We start from the raw sequence: 22,902 nt of genomic DNA, 5'->3' as shown, positions 1-22,902 counted from the left end.
AAAACATTAGGAACACCTGCTCTTTCCATGACATACACTGACGATACAATACAGTGACTATACAAAACATTAGGAACACCTGCTCTTTCCATGACATTGACGATACAATACAGTGACTATACAAAACATTAGGAACACCTGCTCTTTCCATGACATACACTGACGATACAATACAGTGACTATACAAAACATTAGGAACACCTGCTCTTTCCATGACATACACTGACGATACAATACAGTGACTATACAAAACATTAGGAACACCTGCTCTTTCCATGACATACACTGACGATACAATACAGTGACTATACAAAACATTAGGAACACCTGCTCTTTCCATGACATACACTGACAATACAATAGTGACTATACAAAACATTAGGAACACCTGCTCTTTCCATGACATACACTGACAATACAATAGTGACTATACAAAACATTAGGAACACCTGCTCTTTCCATGACATACTCTGACCAGGTGAATCCAGGTGAAAGTTATGATCCCATATTGATGTCATTTGTTAAATCCACTTCAATCAGTGTCGATGAAGGGGGAGGAGACAGTTCAATAAATCCTCGTAAGGATCTCTACAGATCTGTGTCCCACCCACGGGACGGTTGAGCTAACGTGCACTAACATGATTAGCATGAGGTTGTAAGTAACAAGAACATTTCCCAGGACATAGACCTATCTGATATGGGCAGAAAGTGTAAGTTCTTGTCCAAGTTACCGTAGCTATTACAGTGAAATAATACCATGCTATTGTTTGAGGAGAGTGCACAGTTTTGAACATGAAAAGTTATTTATAAACCAATTAGACACATTTGGCCAGTCTTGACAATTTTTAAAAAACAAAAATGCAATGGTTCATTGGATCAGCCTAAAACTTTGCACATACACTGCTGCCATCTAGTGGCCAAAATCTAAATTGTGCCTGATCTGGAATAATACATTATGGTCTTTCTCTTGCATTTCAAAGAAATAAATGTATATAAAAAAATATTAAGTGATCTTTTACCAAATCTAATGTGTTTATATTCTCCAGGATTATTTTCACATTTCCACAAACTTCAAAGTGTCTCCTTTCAAATGGTATCAAGAATATGCATATCCTTGCTTCAGGTCCTGAGCTACAGACAGTTAGATTTGGGGGTGTCATTTTAGGTGAACATTGGAGAAAAAAGGGGTGGATCCGTAAGAGTTTTTTTTTTAAAAGATGGAATTTTAACCCTTGAGACAATTGAGACATGGATTGTGTATGTGTGCCATTCAGAGGGTGAATAGGAGAGACTAAATATTTAAGTGCCTTTGAACGGGGTATGGTAGTAGGTGCCAGGCGCACCGGCTTGTGTGAACTGACAGCGCTGCTGGGATTTTCACACTCTCAACAGTTTTCCTGTGTGTATTAATGGTCCACCACCCAAAGGACATCCAGCCAACATGACACAACTGTGGGAAGAATTGGAGTAAACATGGACCATCATCCCTTTGGAACGCTTTCTACACCTTGTGGAGTCCTTGACGAATTGAGGCTGTTCTGAGGGCAACTGAAGGTGGGGGGGGGTTCAACTCAATATGGATAAGGTGTTCCCAATGTTTGTGTATGTTGAGAACAGAACAATGGAATTAGGCCAGTAGCTAGCACCTAGTCTCAGCAAATTCCTTGTGTGATTGTGCTCCTGGGTAGCCGTGCAGTGGAAAGCTGCAGTACACGTGTGTTGTCATTCCTCCTGTTTGTCAAAAGACACTCGACACCAACTCTCCATCTAAACCAACACTGACTAAAGGCCTTGGCACATCGGTCACACTGTGCGATGTTAAATTTAATTTTGAACAACCTGGCCAGATTGTGCGATTTAGCTTCAGTTCTGTCGACACATTCTGCGATTGGCCTGTTCAACACCAGCTGGATCTGATTGTGTGTCAGCACCGGCTGTTCAACACCAACTTGATCTGATTGTGTGTCAGCACCGGCTGTTCAACACCAACTTGATCTGATTGTGTGTCAGCACCGGCTGTTCAACACCAACTTGATCTGATTGTGTGTCAGCACCGGCTGTTCAACACCAACTGGATCTCATCGTGTGTCAGCACCGGCTGTTCAACACTAACTGGATCTGATCGTGTGTCAGCACCGGGTGTTCAACACCAACTTGATCTCTGTTAAATCTGTCTACACATTCTGCGATTGGCCTGTTCAACACCAACTGGATCTGATTGTGTGTCAGCACCGGCTGTTCAACACCAACTGGATCTGATCGTGTGTCAGCACCGGCTGTTAAATCTGTCTACACATTCTGCGATTGGCCTGTTCAACACCAACTGGATCTGATTGTGTGTCAGCACCGGCTGTTCAACACCAACTGGATCTCATCGTGTGTCAGCACCGGCTGTTAAATCTGTCTACACATTCTGCGATTGGCCTGTTCAACACCAACTGGATCTGATTGTGTGTCAGCACCGGCTGTTAAAGCCTCACTCTTATGCGCGAGTGAACTGAGGAAAAACTGAAAGTAAGCAATCGTGGAAATAGTTTCCTCAGAAAAACTTTTGTCCAAACTCCGAAACAAATAGGCTTCCCCAAAATAACATTGTCGCTGTAGAACGTTTATTTTTCCTCAGGTAGATTGACTGCGAATGTCATGTGAACCAAGACTAGTGAAACTCTTCTTCTGGCACAGCATGTAAAACGTTTAAATCGAACTATTTATTAATCTGACTATTCACAATCGTATTATTGTGGGCATGCCCAGTGCAGTCTTTCTAATTGTTCAGTCTCCCGGATCGGCTCTGCCATAACGGCTCAACATTTCTGACACCACTGCAACTTTGTCAGAACCTACAACCGCACGTAGAGGTAGTTTAATGTCCGACCTAGACCCTGTCACACTGAACGACCCAAGACGTCTGTACGTAGAGGTAGTTTAATGTCCGACCTAGACCCTGTCACACTGAACGACCCAAGACGTCTGTACGTAGAGGTAGTTTAATGTCCGACCTAGACCCTGTCACACTGAACGACCCAAGACGTCAGCACGTAGAGGTAGTTTAATGTCCGACCTAGACCCTGTCACACTGAACGACCCAAGACGTCAGCACGTAGAGGTAGTTTAATGTCAGAACCAGAACCTGTCACACTGAACGACCCAAGACGTCAGCACGTAGAGGTAGTTTAATGTCCGACCTAGACCCTGTCACACTGAACGACCCAAGACGTCAGCACGTAGAGGTAGTTTAATGTCAGAACCAGAACCTGTCACACTGAACGACCCAAGACACCCCCCCCCCCCCCCCTGGGACGGCAAAATCGTAGCATGAGATCATCGTCTGCGACGGCTTTGATTCAACCGACTTGAGCTTTATGAAAGATGCCGGAGCAGAAGGCGGATGTAGTTCCACATGTCACCCTATTCCCTATGTAGTGAACTACATTGGACCAGTGCCTGTAAGGCTAGTGCACTATGTAGGGTGCCATTTGTGCCCTAGCCATGGTGTTGTGATTTTTGAGCCGTCAGACAGAAAGACAAAGACTCTGTATGGCTGGTCACAGCTGTGGAGAGCCCACTTTAAACCTGGCCCAGAGTAGCCAAACCTCCCCCAGCCTGACAAGGTTAAGTGATTCCCCTGGGGACGGGGATTCATTGTCTAAACAGTTGGATCTCCATCCACCTACTACTTATTGACAGACCGAGACAGCGTAACACAGGGAGGGAACGAGAGCACTTCTCCCCTGCTGCGTTGTGTTCTGACTGCCACAGTGGTTTTCAGACTGATACGAAAAGGGACGCTTTTGTCAAATAAATGTATTGCACTCTTTCTCTCCCTCATCATCCCCTCCCTTTCTTGTGTTCCCTCTCTCATCAACCCTTCCTCTCACTCCATCTCTCAAGCGTTCTCGCTCATTCTGTCAAGTCCATTCTAAAAGGGGCTTTTATTGGCATGGGATATGTGTATATATATATGTGTGTGTGTGTGTGTTTACGTTGCCAAAGGAAGTGACATCATCAGTGAGATGTAACAAACATCTGAAAACATAAAGAAGAAGAAGAAAGGAAACGCATTGCGCTCAATGGATAAGGCGTTTCTCGTGTTTTATGGTCATCTGTGCACAGTGTACAACGCCATCCGACTTTCCCTAATAGCATGATGCTCATGTTTCGAACAACATTAGCAGTCTTCATCAGTTGACTTGAAATACCCCCCCCAGTGAATGAACTTTGTAACTGTCAGTGTCATGCACTGACATTTTAAAAATGACCTCTCACTTGTCCCTATGGATGGCCCATGACCGATCCCTTGCCATTTGACTCTGTGGATGGTGCAGACGGGTTGAGTGGGGGGCCATAGGGGACAGGGAGCCGGAGCAGGCCAGAGTTACCATGTGGGACAGGGACTCGGAGCAGACCAGAGAGTTACCATGTGGGACAGGGAGCCGGAGCAGGCCAGAGAGTTACCATGTGGGACAGGGACCCGGAGCAGGCCAGAGGGCTACCATGTGGGACAGGGAGTTGGAGCAGGCCAGAGAGTTACCATGTGGGACAGGGAGCCGGAACAGGCCAGAGGGCTACCATGTGGGACAGGGAGCCGGAACAGGCCAGAGAGTTACCATGTGGGACAGGGACCCGGAACAGGCCAGATAGTTACCATGTGGGACAGGGACCCGGAGCAGGCCAGAGAGTTACCATGTGGGACAGGGAGCCGGAGCAGGCCAGAGGGCTATCATGTGGGACAGGGACCCGGAGCAGGCCAGAGAGTTACCATGTGGGACAGGGACCCGGAGCAGGCCAGAGGGCTATCATGTGGGACAGGGAGCCGGAGCAGGCCAGAGTTACCATGTGGGACAGGGAGCCGGAGCAGGCCAGAGAGTTACCATGTGGGACAGGGAGCCGGAACAGGCCAGAGAGTTACCATGTGGGACAGGGGAGTTACCATGTGGGACAGGGAGCCGGAGCAGGCCAGAGAGTTACCATGTGGGACAGGGAGCCGGAGCAGGCCAGAGAGTTACCATGTGGGACAGGGAGCCGGAACAGGCCAGAGGGCTATCATGTGGGACAGGGAGACGGAGCAGGCCAGAGGGCTATCATGTGGGACAGGGAGCCGGAGCAGGCCAGAGAGTTACCATGTGGGACAGGGAGCAAGCCTGGTGGAGGAATCGGAGGAAAGGGCCATTAGGACTTGGGATCTTGTCGGCAGTGTCATTAGGGGATGACACGACTAGGAGTCCTCTGACGCTCTGAATGATTAGAGAGCGTGCGAGCGGGGGGAGGGAGCGAGCACTGAGGTACGGTCATCTGGTCCATATACACCCTAATACGGATTAGAATGAGTAGAACATGGAATGGTGTTGAAAGGGGGAGAATAGCCTGTGGAGAACTATGGGCTTGATGACAGGGAAGGGAGTGTTCATGTGGAGAACTATGGGCTTGATGACAGGGAAGGGAGTGTTCATGTGGAGAACTATGGGCTTGATGACAGGGAAGGGAGTGTTCATGTGGAGAACTATGGGCTTGATGACAGGGAAGGGAGTGTTCATGTGGAGAACTATGGGCTTGATGACAGGGAAGGGAGTGTTCATGTGGAGAACTATGGGCTTGATGACAGGGAAGGGAGTGTTCATGTGGAGAACTATGGGCTTGACTACAGGGAAGGGATTGTTCATGTGGAGAACTATGGGCTTGACTACAGGGAAGGGAGTGTTCATGTGGAGAACTATGGGCTTGATGACAGGGAAGGGAGTGTTCATGTGGAGGATTGTTTTGGACTTGAACCCCATTGAACATGTCTGTATAGACCTGTCCAACCTGACAGAGCTTGAGAGGATCTGCAGAATGGGAGAAACTCCCCAAATACAGGTGTGCCAAGTTTGTATCGTCATACTCAAGAAGAGTCGAGGCTGTAATCACTGCTAAAGGTGCTTCAATAAAGTACTGAGTGAAGGGTCTGAATACTGATGTAAATGTGATTTTGGATTTTGCACCACGGTACCGTAATCCCCCCGTCCCTGCACCACGGTACCGTAGTCCCCCCCGTCCCTGCACCACGGTACCGTAGTCCCCCCCCGTCCCTGCACCACGGTACCGTAGTCCCCCCGTCCCTGCACCACGGTACCGTAGTCCCCCCGTCCCTGCACCATGGTACCGTAGTCCCCCCGTCCCTGCACCACGGTACCGTAGTCCCCCCCGTCCCTGCACCACGGTACCGTAGTCCCCCCGTCCCTGCACCATGGTACCGTAGTCCCCCCGTCCCTGCACCACGGTACCGTAGTCCCCCCGTCCCTGCACCACGGTACCGTAGTCCCCCCGTCCCTGCACCACGGTACCGTAGTCCCCCCGTCCCTGCACCACGGTACCGTAGTCCCCCCGTCCCTGCACCACGGTACCGTAGTCCCCCCGTCCCTGCACCACGGTACCGTAGTCCCCCCGTCCCTGCACCACGGTACCGTAGTCCCCCTCCCTGCACTACGGTACCGTAGTCCCCTCCCTGCACTACGGTACCGTAGTCCCCTCCCTGCACTACGGTACCGTAGTCCCCTCCCTGCACTACGGTACCGTAGTCCCCTCCCTGCACTATGGTACCGTAGTCCCCTCCCTGCACTACGGTACCGTAGTCCCCTCCCTGCACTATGGTACCGTAGTCCCCTCCCTGCACTACGGTACCGTAGTCTCCTCCCTGCACTACGGTACCGTAGTCTCCTCCCTGCACTACGGTACCGTAGTCTCCCTCCCTGCACCACGGTACCGTAGTCTCCCTCCCTGCACCACGGTACCGTAGTCTCCCTCCCTGCACTACAGCGTGCATCTAGACTGCCCACTACCTCAATAGGCCAGGCAGGAACAGTGTCGGTGTTACTGCACCAGTCAGCATTACAGCCACCCAGTCAGACGACCAGTCACCCCGGGCAACCAGACGGTAGCGTTCTCACTAACCGGTAACCATGGAGAATAATGTTCTATTTAATGACACGTCACCACTCGCTGTGTAGAATGACTCATTCTAGTGTTGTGTGACTATAGAGAATATGCTGAGTTATATGACTATAGAGAACCTCTGCTCTGTGTGTGTGTGTGTGTGTGTGTGTGTGTGTGTGTGTGTGTGTGTGTGTGTGTGTGTGTGTGTGTGTGTGTGTGTGTGTGTGTGTGTGTGTGTGTGTGTGTGTGTGTGTGTGTGTGTGTGTGTGTGTGTGTGTGTGTGTGTGTGTGTGTGTGTGTGTGTGTGTGTGTGTGTGTGTGTAGCTAGCAGTACTGTTGCATGTGGATTAAATATTAAGGCTGACACCAATACCGTACGGTTTCATTCTGGCCCACGTGACATTGTCAGTGTTTTCTGAATCAGTCCTAAACCTGTAGCAGGTGCCCCCCCCTCTCTCTGCTCTTCTCTGATCCACTTTATCTTACTTATTGATAAAGGGTTGACTGTTATTTACACCCCGTATTGATTACTCCATTCCCTGGGTGTTGATATTTAGGAATTGGGAAGGTAACCTAACTTAACGACACTTTCTTTACTCCCGAGAGGGAGAGAGGGGGAGGGAAAGGGAGAGAGGGGGAGGGAAAGGGAGAGAGGGGGAGGGAAAGGGAGAGAGGGGGAGGGAAGGGGGAGGAGAGGGGGAGGGAAGGGGAGAGGGGAGGGGGAGGGAAGGGAGGAGGGGGAGGGAAGGGGAGAGAGGGGGAGGGAAGGGGAAAGGTAGAAGGGGGGAGAGGGAAAGGTAGAAGGGGGAAGAAAGGTAGAAGGGGGAGAGGGAAAGGTAGAAGGGGGAGGGAAAGGGAAGGGGGAGAGGGAAAGGTAGAAGGGGGAGAGGGAAAGGTAGAAGGGGAGAGGGAAAGGTAGAAGGGGGAGAGGGAAGGTAGGGAAAGGTAGAAGGGGGGAGGGGGGGGGGGAAGGGAAAGGTAGAAGGGGGAGAGGGGGGGGGGAGAGAAAGGGAAGGAGAGAGGGGAAGGAAAGGGGGGAGAGAGGGAGAAGGGAGAAGGGAAGGAGAGGGGGAAGGGGGGGGGAGAAGAGAGGGAGAAGGGGGAGAGAAGGGAAGGGGAGAGAGGGGAAGGAGAGGGGGGGGGGAGTCCACCTCCTTTTATTCTCTTTTTATAAATGGATTTAATCTTAACCTGGAGTGAATTTAGAATGACAGAATATATCACCACCGGAATCTTTAGTGGAATAGAATTGATACAATTGTAAACCTGTTAGAACGTCGGTCCATGAAATAGTTCTGTCATTTACTCTCCATAACTGTGACAGCTTGTTTTGAAATTATAAGTGGCGATTCTGGAACCCAATTTATGGAATAGAATGATTTCTACTTCAGCAATATAACTGCTGATTCCTGTTTCTCCATTAACCCCCCCTCAACCATGTGTTAATTCAAACCGATGGATTTTCCACTGAATCAACAGCAGGGGCCCATATGGCCATACAACCTGATGATATACAGTGGATTCAGAAAGTATTCAGACCCCTTGCTGCCTTATTCTAAAATGGATTTAAATTCAATCTAGACAGAGTGCTCCATAATAGCAAAGCAAAACATTTTTATTAAAACAAATACCTTATTTAAATTAAGTATTCAGACCCTTTGCTATGAGACTCTAAATTGAGCTCGGATGCATCCTGTTTCCATTGATCGTCCTTGAGACTTTTCTACAACTTGATTTTGAGTCCAACCTGTGGTAAAATTCAATTGATTGGACATGATTTGGGAAGGCACACACCTGTCTATATAAGGTCCCGCAGTTGACAGGTGCATGTCAGAGCAAAAAACTAAGCCGTGAGGTCGAAGGAATTGTCCGTAGAGCTACGAGACAGGATTGTGTCGGCACAACCTGAGAAATCGGGCGAGAAGGGCCTTGGGCTTCGAGGTGACAAAGAACCCAATAGTCACTCCAACAGCTCCAGAGTTCCTCCAGAGAACCTTCCAGAAGGAAAACCATCTATGCAGCACTCCACCAATCAAGCCTTTATGGTAGAGTGGCCAGACGGAAGCCACTCTTCAGTAGAAGTCACATGACAGCCTGCTTGGAGTCTGCCAAAAGGCACCTAAAGACTCTCAGACAATGAGTAACAAGATTTTCTGGACTAATGAAATGAAGATTGAAGTCTTTGGCCTGAATGCCAAGTATCACATCTGGAGGAAACCTGGCACCATCCCAACTGACACTGAACATGTTTTACTGCCCCCCCCCCCCGTAAAAAAAAAAAGAAGCAAATTATATATTTTTATAATTCATTTTTAGGAGTGGTGTCAAAGATTCCTCTGCTAAATGAATCTAGGGGAAACGCTGACCATGCGGTCTGTGGATGTGAGTGGGAGTCTGTTGTTTTGTTTTCTAGCTACATGCTGTGTATAATCAGAAGCTGACTGTCTGTGTGATGAGATGGAGACAGTAAATGTCTATAGTGCTGTGCAGTGTGTATGTAGGTGTGAGTCTGACTGTCTGTTCCTGCGTCTAGGTGGCCAACCTGGCCTGCTCCATCTGTAATAATGAGGAGGGAGTCAAGCTGGTCCGTATGGCCGCTTCCCAGCTGGAGACACTCTGCCCCCAGGTACCTGCCGGTCTCTCTTCTCTCTCTCTCTTTCTATTTATTTTCTATTTTTCTCTCTCGCTCTCCTTTCTCTCGCTCTCCTTTCTCTCTCTCTCTCTCTCTCTCTCTCTCTCTCTCTCTCTCGCTCTCCTTTCTCTCTCTCGCTCTCCTTTCTCTCTCTCGCTCTCCTTTCTCTCTCTTGCTCTCCTTTCTCTCTCTTGCTCTCCTTTCTCTCTCTTGCTCTCCTTTCTCTCTCTCGCTCTCCTTTCTCGCTCTCGCTCTCCTTTCTCGCTCTCGCTCTCCTTTCTCGCTCTCGCTCTCCTTTCTCGCTCTCGCTCTCCTTTCTCGCTCTCGCTCTCCTTTCTCGCTCTCCTTTCTCGCTCTCGCTCTCCTTTCTCGCTCTCGCTCTCCTTTCTCGCTCTCGCTCTCCTTTCTCGCTCTCGCTCTCCTTTCTCGCTCTCGCTCTCCTTTCTCGCTCTCGCTCTCCTTTCTCGCTCTCGCTCTCCTTTCTCGCTCTCGCTCTTTCTCGCTCTCGCTCTTCTCGCTCTCGCTCTCCTTTCTCGCTCTCGCTCTCCTTTCTCGCTCTCGCTCTCCTTTCTCGCTCTCGCTCTCCTTTCTCGCTCTCGCTCTCCTTTCTCGCTCTCGCTCTCTCCTTTCTCGCTCTCGCTCTCCTTTCTCGCTCTCGCTCTCCTTTCTCGCTCTCGCTCTCCTTTCTCGCTCTCGCTCTCCTTTCTCGCTCTCGCTCTCCTTTCTCGCTCTCGCTCTCCTTTCTCGCTCTCGCTCTCCTTTCTCGCTCTCCTTTCTCGCTCTCCTTTCTCGCTCTCCTTTCTCGCTCTCCTTTCTCGCTCTCCTTTCTCGCTCTCCTTTCTCGCTCTCCTTTCTCGCTCTCCTTTCTCGCTCTCCTTTCTCGCTCTCCTTTCTCGCTCTCCTTTCTCGCTCTCCTTTCTCGCTCTCTCCTTTCTCGCTCTCTCCTTTCTCGCTCTCCTTTCTCGCTCTCCTTTCTCGCTCTCTCCTTTCTCGCTCTCTCCTTTCTCGCTCTCCTTTCTCGCTCTCTCCTTTCTCGCTCTCCTTTCTCGCTCTCCTTTCTCGCTCTCTCCTTTCTCGCTCTCTCCTTTCTCGCTCTCTCCTTTCTCGCTCTTTCTCGCTTCTCCTCGCTCTCCTTTCTCGCTCTCCTTTCTCGCTCTCCTTTCTCTCTCTCCTTTCTCGCTCTCCTTTCTCGCTCTCCTTTCTCGCTCTCTCCTTTCTCGCTCTCCTTTCTCGCTCTCTCCTTTCTCGCTCTCCTTTCTCGCTCTCTCCGCTCTCGCTCTCTCCTTTCTCGCTCTCTCCTTTCTCGCTCTCTCCTTTCTCGCTCTCTCCTTTCTCGCTCTCTCCTTTCTCGCTCTCTCCTTTCTCGCTCTCTCCTTTCTCGCTCTCTCCTTTCTCGCTCTCTCCTTTCTCGCTCTCTCTCCTTTCTCGCTCTCGCTTTCTCGCTCTCTCGCTTTCTCGCTCTCCTTTCTCGCTCTCTCCTTTCTCGCTCTCCTTTTCGCTCTCTCCTTTCTCGCTTTCTCGCTCTCCTTTCTCGCTCTCTCCTTTCTCGCTCTCGCTCTCCTTTCTCGCTCTCGCTCTCCTTTCTCGCTCTCGCTCTCCTTTCTCGCTCGCTCTCCTTTCTCGCTCTCTCCTTTCTCGCTCTCCTCTCCTTTCTCGCTCTCGCTCTCCTTTCTCGCTCTCCTTTCTCTCCTTTCTCGCTCTCGCTCTCCTTTCTCGCTCTCTTTCTCGCTCTCTCGCTCTTTCTCGCTCTTTCTCGCTCTCGCTCTCCTTTCTCGCTCTCGCTCTCCTTTCTCGCTCTCGCTCTCCTTTCTCGCTCTCGCTCTCCTTTCTCGCTCTCGCTCTCCTTTCTCGCTCTCGCTCTCCTTTCTCGCTCTCGCTCTCCTTTCTCGCTCTCGCTCTCCCCTTTCTCGCTCTCGCTCTCTCCTTTCTCGCTCTCTCTCTCCTTTCTCGCTCTCCCCTTTCTCGCTCTCGCTCTCTCCTTTCTCGCTCTCTCTCTCCTTTCTCTCCATCTCCTTTCTCTCTCTCCATCTCCATCTCCTTTCTCGCTCTCCTTTCTCTCTCTCCATCTCCATCTCCTTTCTCGCTCTCGCTCTCTCCTTTCTCGCTCTCGCTCTCTCCTTTCTCGCTCTCGCTCTCTCCTTTCTCGCTCTCGCTCTCTCCTTTCTCGCTCTCGCTCTCTCCTTTCTCGCTCTCTCTCGCTCCTTTCTCTCTCTCTCTCGCTCCTTTCTCTCTCTCTCTCGCTCCTTTCTCTCTCTCTCTCGCTCCTTTCTCTCTCTCTCTCTCGCTCCTCTCTCTCTCTCTCTCGCTCCTTTCTCTCTCTCTCTCGCTCCTTTCTCTCTCTCTCTCGCTCCTTTCTCTCTCTCTCTCTCTCCTTTCTCTCTCTCTCTCGCTCGCTTTCTCTCTCTCTCTCGCTCTCTCCTTTCTCTCTCTCTCTCGCTCGCTCTTCTCTCTCTTCTCTCGCTCCTTTCTCTCTCTCTCTCTCGCTCCTTTCTCTCTCTCTCTCTCGCTCCTTTCTCGCTCTCTCTCTCTCGCTCCTTTCTCTCTCTCTCTCTCTCGCTCCTTTCTCTCTCTCTCTCTCTCTCGCTCCTTTCTCTCTCTCTCTCTCTCTCGCTCCTTTCTCTCGCTCTCCTTTCTCGCTCTCGCTCGCTCCTTTCTCTCTCTCTCTCTCGCTCCTTTCTCTCTCTTTCTCGCTCTCTCGCTCCTTTCTCTCTCTCTCTCTCTCGCTCCTTTTCGCTCTCTCTCTTTCTCGCTCTCTCGCTCCTTTCTCTCTCTCTCTCTCTCTCGCTCCTTTCTCTCTCTCTCTCTCTCTCGCTCCTTTCTCTCTCTCTCTCTCTCTCGCTCCTTTCTCTCTCTCGCTCTCTCTCGCTCCTTTCTCTCTCTCGCTCCTTTCTCTCTCTCGCTCCTTTCTCTCTCTCTCTCTCGCTCCTTTCTCTCTCTCGCTCCTTTCTCTCTCTCTCTCTCGCTCCTTTCTCTCTCTCTCTCTCGCTCCTTTCTCTCTCTCTCTCTCGCTCCTTTCTCTCTCTCTCTCTCGCTCCTTTCTCTCTCTCTCTCTCGCTCCTTTCTCTCTCTCTCTCTCGCTCCTTTCTCTCTCTCTCTCTCGCTCCTTTCTCTCTCTCTCTCTCGCTCCTTTCTCTCTCTCTCTCTCGCTCCTTTCTCTCTCTCGCTCCTTTCTCTCACTCTCTCGCTCCTTTCTCTCACTCTCTCGCTCCTTTCGCTCCTTTCTCTCTCTCTCTCGCTCCTTTCTCTCTCTCTCTCGCTCCTTTCTCTCTCTCTCTCGCTCCTTTCTCTCCTTTCTCTCCATCTCCTTTCTCTCCTTTCTCTCCATCTCCTTTCTCTCTCTCTCTCTCCTTTCTCTCCATCTCCTTTCTCTCTCTCCATCTCCATCTCCTTTCTCTCTCTCCATCTCCATCTCCTTTCTCTCCTTTCTCTCGCTCTCGCTCCTTTCTCTCCATCTCCTTTCTCTCTCTCTCTCTCCTTTTCTCTCCATCTCCTTTCTCTCTCTCCATCTCCATCTCTTTCTCTCTCTCCATCTCCATCTCCTTTCTCTCCTTTCTCTCTCTCTCTCTCCTTTCTCTCCATCTCCTTTCTCTCTCTCCATCTCCTTTCTCTCTCTCCATCTCCATCTCCTTTCTCTCTCTCCATCTCCATCTCCTTTCTCTCTCTCCATCTCCATCTCCTTTCTCTCCTTTCTCTCGCTCTCGCTCCTTTCTCTCCATCTCCTTTCTCTCTCTCTCTCTCCTTTCTCTCCATCTCCTTTCTCTCTCTCCATCTCCATCTCCTTTCTCTCTCTCCATCTCCATCTCCTTTCTCTCCTTTCTCTCTCTCTCTCTCCTTTCTCTCCATCTCCTTTCTCTCTCTCCATCTCCTTTCTCTCTCTCCATCTCCATCTCCTTTCTCTCTCTCCATCTCCTTTCTCTCTCTCTCTCTCCATCTCTCCATCTCCTCTCTCTCTCCATCTCCATCTCCTTTCTCTCTCTCCATCTCCATCTCCTTTCTCTCCTTTCTCTCCTCTCCTTTCCTTTCTCTCCATCTCCTTTCTCTCTCTCTCTCCTTTCTCTCCATCTCCTTTCTCTCTCTCCATCTCCATCTCCTTTCTCTCCATCTCCTTCTCTCTCTCTCCATCTCCTTTCTCTCTCTCCATCTCCATCTCCTTTCTCTCTCTCCATCTCCATCTCCTTTCTCTCTCTCCATCTCCATCTCCTTTCTCTCCTCTCCATCTCCATCTCCTTTCTCTCTTTCATCTCCTTTCTCTCTCCTCTCATCTCCTTTCTCTCGCTCTCTATCTCCTTTCTCTCTCTCTCATCTCCTTTTCTCTCTCTCCATCTCCTTTCTCTCTCTCCATCTCCTTTCTCTCTCTCATCTCCTTTCTCTCTCTCTCTCTATCTCCTTTCTCTCTCTCTCTCATCTCCTTTCTCTCTCTCTCTCATCTCCTTTCTCTCTCTCTCTCATCTCCTTTCTCTCTCTCTCTCATCTCCTTTCTCTCTCTCTCTCATCTCCTTTCTCTCTCTCTCTCATCTCCTTTCTCTCTCTCGCTCTCATCTCCTTTCTCTCTCTCGCTCTCTCCTTTCTCTCTCTCCTTTCTCTCTCTCCTTTCTCTCTCTCCAGCCTCATAGCCCTGTCAAGCTGCCAACACTTCACACTTCCAGCCCCCCATTCCCCCCCACATCCCTGCCAACACTTAACACCTTAAAGGCCCCTTCTCTCCCCTCAGCTGTGCCAGCCCTACAGCTAGCCAACCCCCTGTAAGTCTACCAGTCATATTGCTGAAACCTCCAGTGTCTGGAGGCTTTGGTTTGGGAATCATATAGCTAGCTCTGCCAACCTTCATTTCCATCCGACCTACAGCCCGTCCTGCTCCCAGTTGAGACAGGATCTCATCCTACTTTCAGAAAGAGGTCCCATTAACCAGATTGCCAAACGTTATGTCAAAATATTGAGTTTCACAGAGCAACTTTCGTCATTACTTCCTTCTATGCACAGTGTTTATTCCACCCAATATATCAAAATGTATTCCACCTTCAGCACCTCCAATAAAATCACTCATTACGGGCGGGTCGGCTGGTCCTTTAGCAGGGCGGGTCGGCTGGTCCTTTAGCAGGGCGGGTCGGCTGGTCCTTTAGCAGGGCGGGTCGGCTGGTCCTTTAGCAGGGCGGGTCGGCTGGTCCTTTAGCAGGGCGGGTCCCTGGTCCCTGACAAACCTCTCCTACTAGTCTGTCCCCTCGCTCTCTGTCTGGTCCTTTCGCAGGGCTCTTCCTGGTCTCTCGCTCTCTGTCCTCTCTCTGTGTCTCTGTCCTCTCTCTGTGTCTCTGTCCTTTAGCAGGGCTGTGTCTCTGTCCTCTCAGGGCTGTGTCTCTGTCTCTAGCAGGGTCTCTCTCTCTCGGCTGTCTGTGGCTCTGTCTCTCTCTCTCTGTGTCTCTGTCTCTCCTCTGGCTCTGTCTCACTCTAGTCTGTGGCTCTGTCTCTCTCTCTGTGGCTCTGTCTCACTCTCTGTGTCTCTGTCTCTCTCTGTCACACTCTCTGTCACAGTCTCTGTCACACTCTCTGTCACACTCTCTGTCACACTCTCTGTCTCTGTCACACTCTCTGTCTCTGTCACACTCTCTGTCTCTGTCTCACTCTCTGTCTCTGTCTCACTCTCTGTCTCTGTCTCACTCTGTCTCTGTCTCACTCTCTGTCTCTGTCTCACTCTCTGTCTCTGTCTCACTCTCTGTCTCTGTCTCACTCTCTGTCTCTGTCTCACACTCTGTCTCTGTCTCACTCTCTGTCTCTGTCTCACACTCTGTGTCTCTGTCTCTTTGCCTCTTCCCTCTCTGTCTCTGTCTCTCTCTGTCTCTGTCTCTCTCTGTCTCTGTCTCTCTCTGTCTCTTCTCTCTCTCTGTCTCTTCGGCTCTCTCTGTCTCTGGCTCTCTCTGTCTCTTCGGCTCACTCTGTCTCTTCGGCTCTCTCTGTCTCTTCCCTTCTCTGTCTCTTCGTCTCTCTCTGTCTCTTCGGCTCTCTCTGTCTCTTCGGCTCTCTCTGTCTCTTCGGCTCTCTCTGTCTCTTCGGCTCTCTCTGTCTCTTCGGCTCTCTCTGTCTCTTCGGCTCTCTCTGTCTCTTCGGCTCTCTCTGTCTCTTCGGCTCTCTCTGTCTCTTCGGCTCTCTCTGTCTCTTCGGCTCTCTCTGTCTCTTCGGCTCTCTCTGGCTCTCTCTTCCTCTCTCTGTCTCTCTCTTCCTCTCTCTGTCTCTCTCTTCCTCTCTCTCTTTCGCCTCTTCCTCTCTCTCTTTCGCCTCTTCCTCTCTCTCTTTCGCCTCTTCCTCTCTCTCTTTCGCCTCTTCCTCTCTCTCTTTCGCCTCTTCCTCTCTCTCTTTCGCCTCTTCCTCTCTCTCTTTCGCCTCTTCCTCTCTCTCTTTCGCCTCTTCCTCTCTCTCTTTCGCCTCTTCCTCTCTCTCTGCCTCTTCCTCTCTCTTTCGCCTCTTCCTCTCTCTGTCTCTCGCCTCTTTCTCTGACTCTTTAATCTCACCTAATGACTCCCATTCATCCTCAGCTTGCATCTCACCACATGTATTTCCCCAAGAAAACAAGCTGTTGCTCATTCACCCTTTTCCCAGCGAATCTCTCCTATTCATCAATTAGTGAATACTGTTGCCAAAACACAGTGGGTGGGGGGTAAACCCTGCCAAAACACAGTGGGTGGGGGTAAACCCTGCCAAAACACAGTTGGTGGGGGATAAACCCTGCCAAAACACATTGGGTGGGGGTAAACCCTGCCAAAACACAGTGGGTGGGGGGTAAACCCTGCCAAAACACAGTGGGTGGGGGGTAAACCCTGCCAAAACACAGTGGGTGGGGGTAAACCCTGCCAAAACACAGTGGGTGGGGGTAAACCCTGCCAAAACACAGTGGGTGGGGGTAAACCCTGCCAAAACACAGTGGGTGGGGGTAAACCCTGCCAAAACACAGTGGGTGGGGGTAAACCCTGCCAAAACACAGTGGGTGGGGGTAAACCCTGCCAAAACACAGTGGGTGGGGGTAAACCCTGCCAAAACACAGTGGGTGGGGGTAAACCCTGCCAAAACACAGTGGGTGGGGGTAAACCCTGCCAAAACACAGTGGGTGGGGGGTAAACCCTGCCAAAACACAGTGGGTGGGGGTAAACCCTGCCAAAACACAGTGGGTGGTGTGTTGGTCTCTCTCTCTCTCTCTCTCTCTCTCTCTCTCTCTCTCTCTCTCTCTCTCTCTCTCTGTCTGGTCTCTCTCTCTCTCTCTCTGTGTGTGTGTGTTGGTCTCTCTCTCTCTCTGTGTGTGTTGGTCTCTCTCTCTCTCTGTGTGTGTGTTGGTCTCTCTCTTTCTGTGTGTGTGTTGGTCTCTCTCTCTCTTTCTCTGTGTGTGTGTTGGTCTCTCTCTCTCTCTCTCTCTCTCTCTCTCTCTCTCTCTCTCTCTCTGTGTGTGTGTGTTGGTCTCTCTCTCTGTGTGTGTGTGTTGGTCTCTCTCTCTCTCTCTGTGTGTGTGTTGGTCTCTCTCTCTCTCTCTCTCTGTGTGTGTGTGTTGGTCTCTCTCTCTCTCTCTCTCTGTGTGTGTGTGTTGGTCTCTCTCTCTCTCTCTCTCTGTGTGTGTGTGTTGGTCTCTCTCTCTCTCTCTGTGTGTGTGTTGGTCTCTCTCTGTGTGTGTTGGTCTCTCTCTCTGTGTGTGTTGGTCTCTCTCTCTGTGTGTGTTGGTCTCTCTCTCTGTGTGTGTTGGTCTCTCTCTCTCTGTGTGTGTTGGTCTCTCTCTCTCTGTGTGTGTTGGTCTCTCTCTCTCTGTGTGTGTTGGTCTCTCTCTCTGTGTGTGTGTGTTGGTCTCTCTCTCTCTCTGTGTGTGTGTTGGTCTCTCTCTCTCTCTGTGTGTGTGTTGGTCTCTCTCTCTCTGTGTGTGTGTGTTGGTCTCTCTGTGTGTGTGTGTGTGTGTTGGTCTCTCTGTGTGTGTGTGTGTGTGTTGGTCTCTCTGTGTGTGTGTGTGTGTGTTGGTCTCTCTGTGTGTGTGTGTGTTGGTCTCTCTGTGTGTGTGTGTGTGTGTGTGTTGGTCTCTCTCTCTCTGTGTGTGTGTGTTGGTCTCTCTCTCTCTGTGTGTGTGTGTTGGTCTCTCTCTCTCTGTGTGTGTGTGTTGGTCTCTCTCTGTGTGTGTGTGTGTGTGTGTTGGTCTCTCTCTCTGTGTGTGTGTGTGTGTGTTGGTCTCTCTCTGTGTGTGTGTGTGTTGGTCTCTCTCTGTGTGTGTGTGTGTTGGTCTCTCTCTCTGTGTGTGTGTGTGTTGGTCTCTCTCTCTGTGTGTGTGTGTGTGTTGGTCTCTCTGTGTGTGTGTGTGTGTGTGTTGGTCTCTCTGTGTGTGTGTGTGTGTGTGTGTGTGTTGGTCTCTCTGTGTGTGTGTGTGTGTGTTGGTCTCTGTGTGTGTGTGTGTGTGTTGGTCTCTCTGTGTGTGCGTGTGTGTTGGTCTCTCTCTCTGTGTGTGTGTGTTGGTCTCTCTCTCTCTCTCTGTGTGTGTGTTGGTCTCTCTCTCTCTGTGTGTGTGTTGGTCTCTCTCTCTCTCTGTGTGTGTTGGTCTCTCTCTCTCTGTGTGTTCTCTCTCTCTCTCTCTCTCTCTCTCTCTCTCTCTCTCTCTCTCTCTCTCTCTCTCTCTCTCTCTCTCTCTCTCTCTCTCTCTCTCTCTCTCTCTCTCTCTCTGTTCTCTCTCTCTCTCTCTCTCTCTCTTGGTCTCTCTCTCTCTCTCTGTGTGTTGGTCTCTCTCTCTCTCTCTGTGTGTTGGTCTGATCTCTGTCTGTTATCTCTCTCTCTGTCTCTTGGTGTGAATGTTTAACAGGTGATTAACGCGGCTCTGGCTCTAGCTGCCAAGCCCAACAGTAAGGTTCTCTCAGGACAACATCTCTCTCTCTCTCTCCTGGTCAACATGGACCTCTTCAAGAGTCCTGGGAGAAGCAGGTCCGCGTTCTCACTGCCGTCGATGACATCACCAGCATCGACGACTTCCTCTGTGTGTCCGGTGAGTAGGAAGGGGGCGGAGCTTTCTTTCAGGGCTCATCTCATTTGCATGCCAATACATATTCACTTTGAGAATATTCTCTTGAGTGTGTGTGCTTTGCTAGAATGTAATATTATATATGGTCAAAGGTAGTTTTGTAATATTATATATGGTTAAAGGTAGATTTGTAATATTATATATGGTTACCCCATGACAACTCATAGTTTCCGTAGGGTCGCCAGCGAGCTCGGGGGGTTTAGTTTACCCCATGACAACTCATAGTTTCCGTAGGGTCGCCAGCGAGCTCGGGGGGTTTAGTTTACCCCATGACAACTCATAGTTTCCGTAGGGTCGCCAGCGAGCTCGGGGGGTTTAGGTTACCCCATGACAACTCATAGTTTCCGTAGGGTCGCCAGCGAGCTCGGGGGTTTAGTTTACCCCATGACAACTCATATAGGGTTAAAGGTAGCTCGGGGGGGCTTCTAGCCAGCGAGCTCGGGGTTTGACATGACAACTCATAGTTTCCGTAGGGTCGCCAGCGAGCTCGGGGGTTTAGTTTACCCCATGACAACTCATAGTTTCCGTAGGGTCGCCAGCGAGCTCGGGGGTTTGGTTACCCCATGACAACTCATAGTTTCCGTAGGGTCGCCAGCGAGCTCGGGGTTTAGTTTACCCCATGACAACTCATAGTTTCCGTAGGGTCGCCAGCGAGCTCGGGGGGTTTAGTTTACCCCATGACAACTCATAGTTTCCGTAGGGTCGCCAGCGAGCTCGGGGTTTAGTTTACCCCATGACAACTCATAGTTTCCGTAGGGTCGCCAGCGAGCTCGGGGTTTAGTTTACCCCATGACAACTCATAGTTTCCGTAGGGTCGCCAGCGAGCTCGGGGTTTAGTTTACCCCATGACAACTCATAGTTTCCGTAGGGTCGCCAGCGAGCTCGGGGGTTTAGTTTACCCCATGACAACTCATAGTTTCCGTAGGGTCGCCAGCGAGCTCGGGGGGTTTAGTTTACCCCATGACAACTCATAGTTTCCGTAGGGTCGCCAGCGAGTCGGGGGGCTCTTTACCCCATGACAACTCATAGTTTCCGTAGGGTCGCCAGCGAGCTCGGGGGTTTAGTTTACCCCATGACAACTCATAGTTTCCGTAGGGTCGCCAGCGAGCTCGGGGGTTTAGTTTACCCCATGACAACTCATAGTTTCCGTAGGGTCGCCAGCGAGCTCGGGGGGTTTAGTTTACCCCATGACAACTCATAGTTTCGTAGGGTCGCCAGCGAGCTCGGGGGTTTAGTTTACCCCATGACAACTCATAGTTTCCGTAGGGTCAGCGAGCTCGGGGGGTTTAGTTTACCCCATGACAACTCATAGTTTCCGTAGGTGTGTGTGTTGGTCTGATGGATAAGGAAGTGTCATGTTATACTACCTGCTGTAGTTTGGTGTGAATGCTCTTTAACAGGTGATTAACGGCTCTGGCTCTAGCTGCCAAGCCCAACAGTAAGGTTGCCCAGGACAACATGGACCTCTTCAAAGAGTCCTGGGAGAAGCAGGTCCGCGTTCTCACTGACGCCCGATGACATCACCAGCATCGACGACTTCCTCTGTGTGTCCGGTGAGTAGGAAGGGCGGAGCTTTCTTTTCAGGGCTCATCTCATTTGCATGCCAATACATATTCACTTTGAGAATATTCTCTTGAGTGTGTGTGCTTTGCTAGAATGTAATATTATATATGGTCAAAGGTAGTTTTTTAAATATTATATATGGTCAAAGGTAGTTTTTTAAATATTATATATGGTCAAAGGTAGTTTTTTAAATATTATATATGGTTAAAGGTAGATTTGTAATATTATATATGGTTAAAGGTAGATTTGTAATATTATATATGGTTAAAGGTAGATTTGTAATATCAAAAAATATACTTCAAACCTTCTCTGACATGAAGAGGGAGAAAACAGCCCGTCTGGAAGATAGTTTCCGTAGGGTCGCCAGCGAGCTCGGGGGGTTTAGTTTACCCCATGACAACTCATAGTTTCCGTAGGGTCGCCAGCGAGCTCGGGGGGTTTAGTTTACCCCATGACAACTCATAGTTTCCGTAGGGTCGCCAGCGAGCTCGGGGGTTTAGTTTACCCCATGACAACTCATAGTTTCCGTAGGGTCGCCAGCGAGCTCGGGGGTTTAGTTTACCCCATGACAACTCATAGTTTCCGTAGGGTCGCCAGCGAGCTCGGGGGGTTTAGTTTACCCCATGACAACTCATAGTTTCCGTAGGGTCGCCAGCGAGCTCGGGGGGTTTAGTTTACCCCATGACAACTCATAGTTTCCGTAGGGTCGCCAGCGAGCTCGGGGGGTTTAGTTTACCCCATGACAACTCATAGTTTCCGTAGGGTCGCCAGCGAGCTCGGGGGGTTTAGTTTACCCCATGACAACTCATAGTTTCCGTAGGGTCGCCAGCGAGCTCGGGGGGTTTAGTTTACCCCATGACAACTCATAGTTTCCGTAGGGTCGCCAGCGAGCTCGGGGGTTTAGTTTACCCCATGACAACTCATAGTTTCCGTAGGGTCGCCAGCGAGCTCGGGGGGTTTAGTTTACCCCATGACAACTCATAGTTTCCGTAGGGTCGCCAGCGAGCTCGGGGGTTTAGTTTACCCCATGACGCGTTCTGATTCCTCTCCTGCTGTTTGTTCTGTAGGAGTTGAGATTCAGAACCCACTTTCTGTCAAGCCATGTGTCTCTAATCGTCCCTCTATGAATAAACACTGGGTGATTCTTCCTGTCCAGAGAACCACATTCTGGAGGACGTGAACAAGTGTGTGATAGCGCTGCAGGAGAAGGATGTGGACGGGTTGGACCGCACGGCCGGCGCCATCCGTGGCCGCGCCGCCAGAGTGGTCCATGTGGTCACGTGTGAGATGGACAACTATGAACCTGGAGTCTATACAGAGAAGGTTCTGGAGGCCACCAAGCTGCTCACCAACACAGGTAACATCTGTCTCTCTGTCTCTACCGGTGGTAGTCTCCCTACCTCCTCTCCCCCTGTCCCGTTCCCCCTCCCGCTCTCCCGTTCCCCCTCCCGCTCTCCCGCTCTCCCGTTCCCCCTCCCGCTCTCTCCTCACCCCTCTCCCCGCTCTCTGCTCTCCCCTCTCCCTCTCCTGGTCTCTCCTCTCCTGCCCTCTCCTCCCCCCTCTCCCGCTCTCTCCTCTCCCCTCTCCCGCCCTCTCCTCACCCCTCTCCCGCTCTCTCCTCACCCCCTCCCCTCTCTCCTCACCCCTCTCCCGCTCTCCTCCTCACCCTCTCCCGCTCTCTCCTCACCCCTCTCCCGCTCTCTCCTCACCGCTCTCTCTCCTCACCCCGCTCTCTCCTCACCCCGCTCTCTCCTCACCCCGCTCTCTCCTCACCCCCGCTCTCCTCACCCCCGCTCTTCTCACCCGCTCCCCCTCTCCCGCTCACCCCTCTCCCGCTCTCTTCTCACCCCTCTCCCGCTCACCCCTCTCTCACCCCTCTCCCGCTCACCCCTCTCCCGCTCACCCCTCTCCCCTCACCCCTCTCCCGCTCACCCCCTCTCCCTCACCCCTCTCCCGCTCACCTCTCCCCTCTCCCGCTCTCTCCCGCTCACCCTCTCCCGCTCACCCCTCTCCGCTCACCCCTCTCCCGCTCACCCCTCTCCCGCTCACCCTCTCCCCTCTCCCGCTCACCCCTCTCCACTCCCCTCCCGCTCTCCCTCTCCCGCTCACCCCTCTCCCGCTCACCCCTCTCCCGCTCACCCCTCTCCCGCTCACCCCTCTCCCGCTCACCCCTCTCCCGCTCACCCCTCTCCCCTCACCCCTCTCCCGCTCCTCACCCCTCTCCCGCTCACCCCTCTCCCGCTCACCCTCTCCCGCTCACCCCTCTCCCACCCCTCTCTCCTCACCACCTCTCCCGCTCACCCCTCTCCCGCTCACCCCTCTCCCGCTCACCCTCTCCCGCTCACCCTCACCCCTCTCGCTCACCCCTCTCCCGCTCACCCCTCTCCCGCTCACCTCCTCTCCCGCTCACCCCTCTCCCCGCTCACCCCTCTCCCGCTCACCCCTCTCCCGCTCACCCCTCTCCCGCTCACCCTCTCCCGCTCACCCCTCCCGCTCCCCTCTCCCGCTCACCCCTCTCCCGCTCACCCCTCTCCCGCTCACCCCTCTCCCACCCCTCTCCCGCTCACCCCTCTCCCGCTCACCCCTCTCCCGCTCACCCCTCTCCGCTCACCCCTCTCCCCGCTCACCCCTCTCCCGCTCACCCCTCTCCCGCTCTCACCCCTCTCCCGCTCTCTCCTCTCCCCTCTCCCTCTCACCCCGCTCTCTCCTCACCCCTCTCTCCTCACCCCCTCTCTCCCCCCTCTCTCCTCACCCCTCTCTCCTCACCCCTCTC

At 51.7% G+C, this 22,902-nt stretch overlaps 1 protein-coding gene across 1 annotated transcript in view; it reads left to right on the top strand.

Annotated features, from left to right (window-relative positions):
- Positions 1-22,902, top strand: part of LOC123993760 (catenin alpha-1-like) — a 263,702-nt gene that overhangs the window by 154,683 nt on the left and 86,117 nt on the right. The window contains 5 exon segments of the mRNA XM_046296236.1: positions 9,443-9,535; positions 18,351-18,395; positions 20,010-20,077; positions 20,079-20,119; positions 21,286-21,486. Coding sequence (XP_046152192.1) covers positions 9,443-9,535; positions 18,351-18,395; positions 20,010-20,077; positions 20,079-20,119; positions 21,286-21,486 — 448 coding nt within the window.

Source organism: Oncorhynchus gorbuscha, linkage group LG13 (genome assembly GCF_021184085.1).
Source record: "Oncorhynchus gorbuscha isolate QuinsamMale2020 ecotype Even-year linkage group LG13, OgorEven_v1.0, whole genome shotgun sequence".
NCBI lineage: Eukaryota > Metazoa > Chordata > Actinopteri > Salmoniformes > Salmonidae > Oncorhynchus > Oncorhynchus gorbuscha.
Note: the sequence above shows the minus strand (reverse complement) of the source record. Positions and strands in the feature narration are given on the sequence as shown.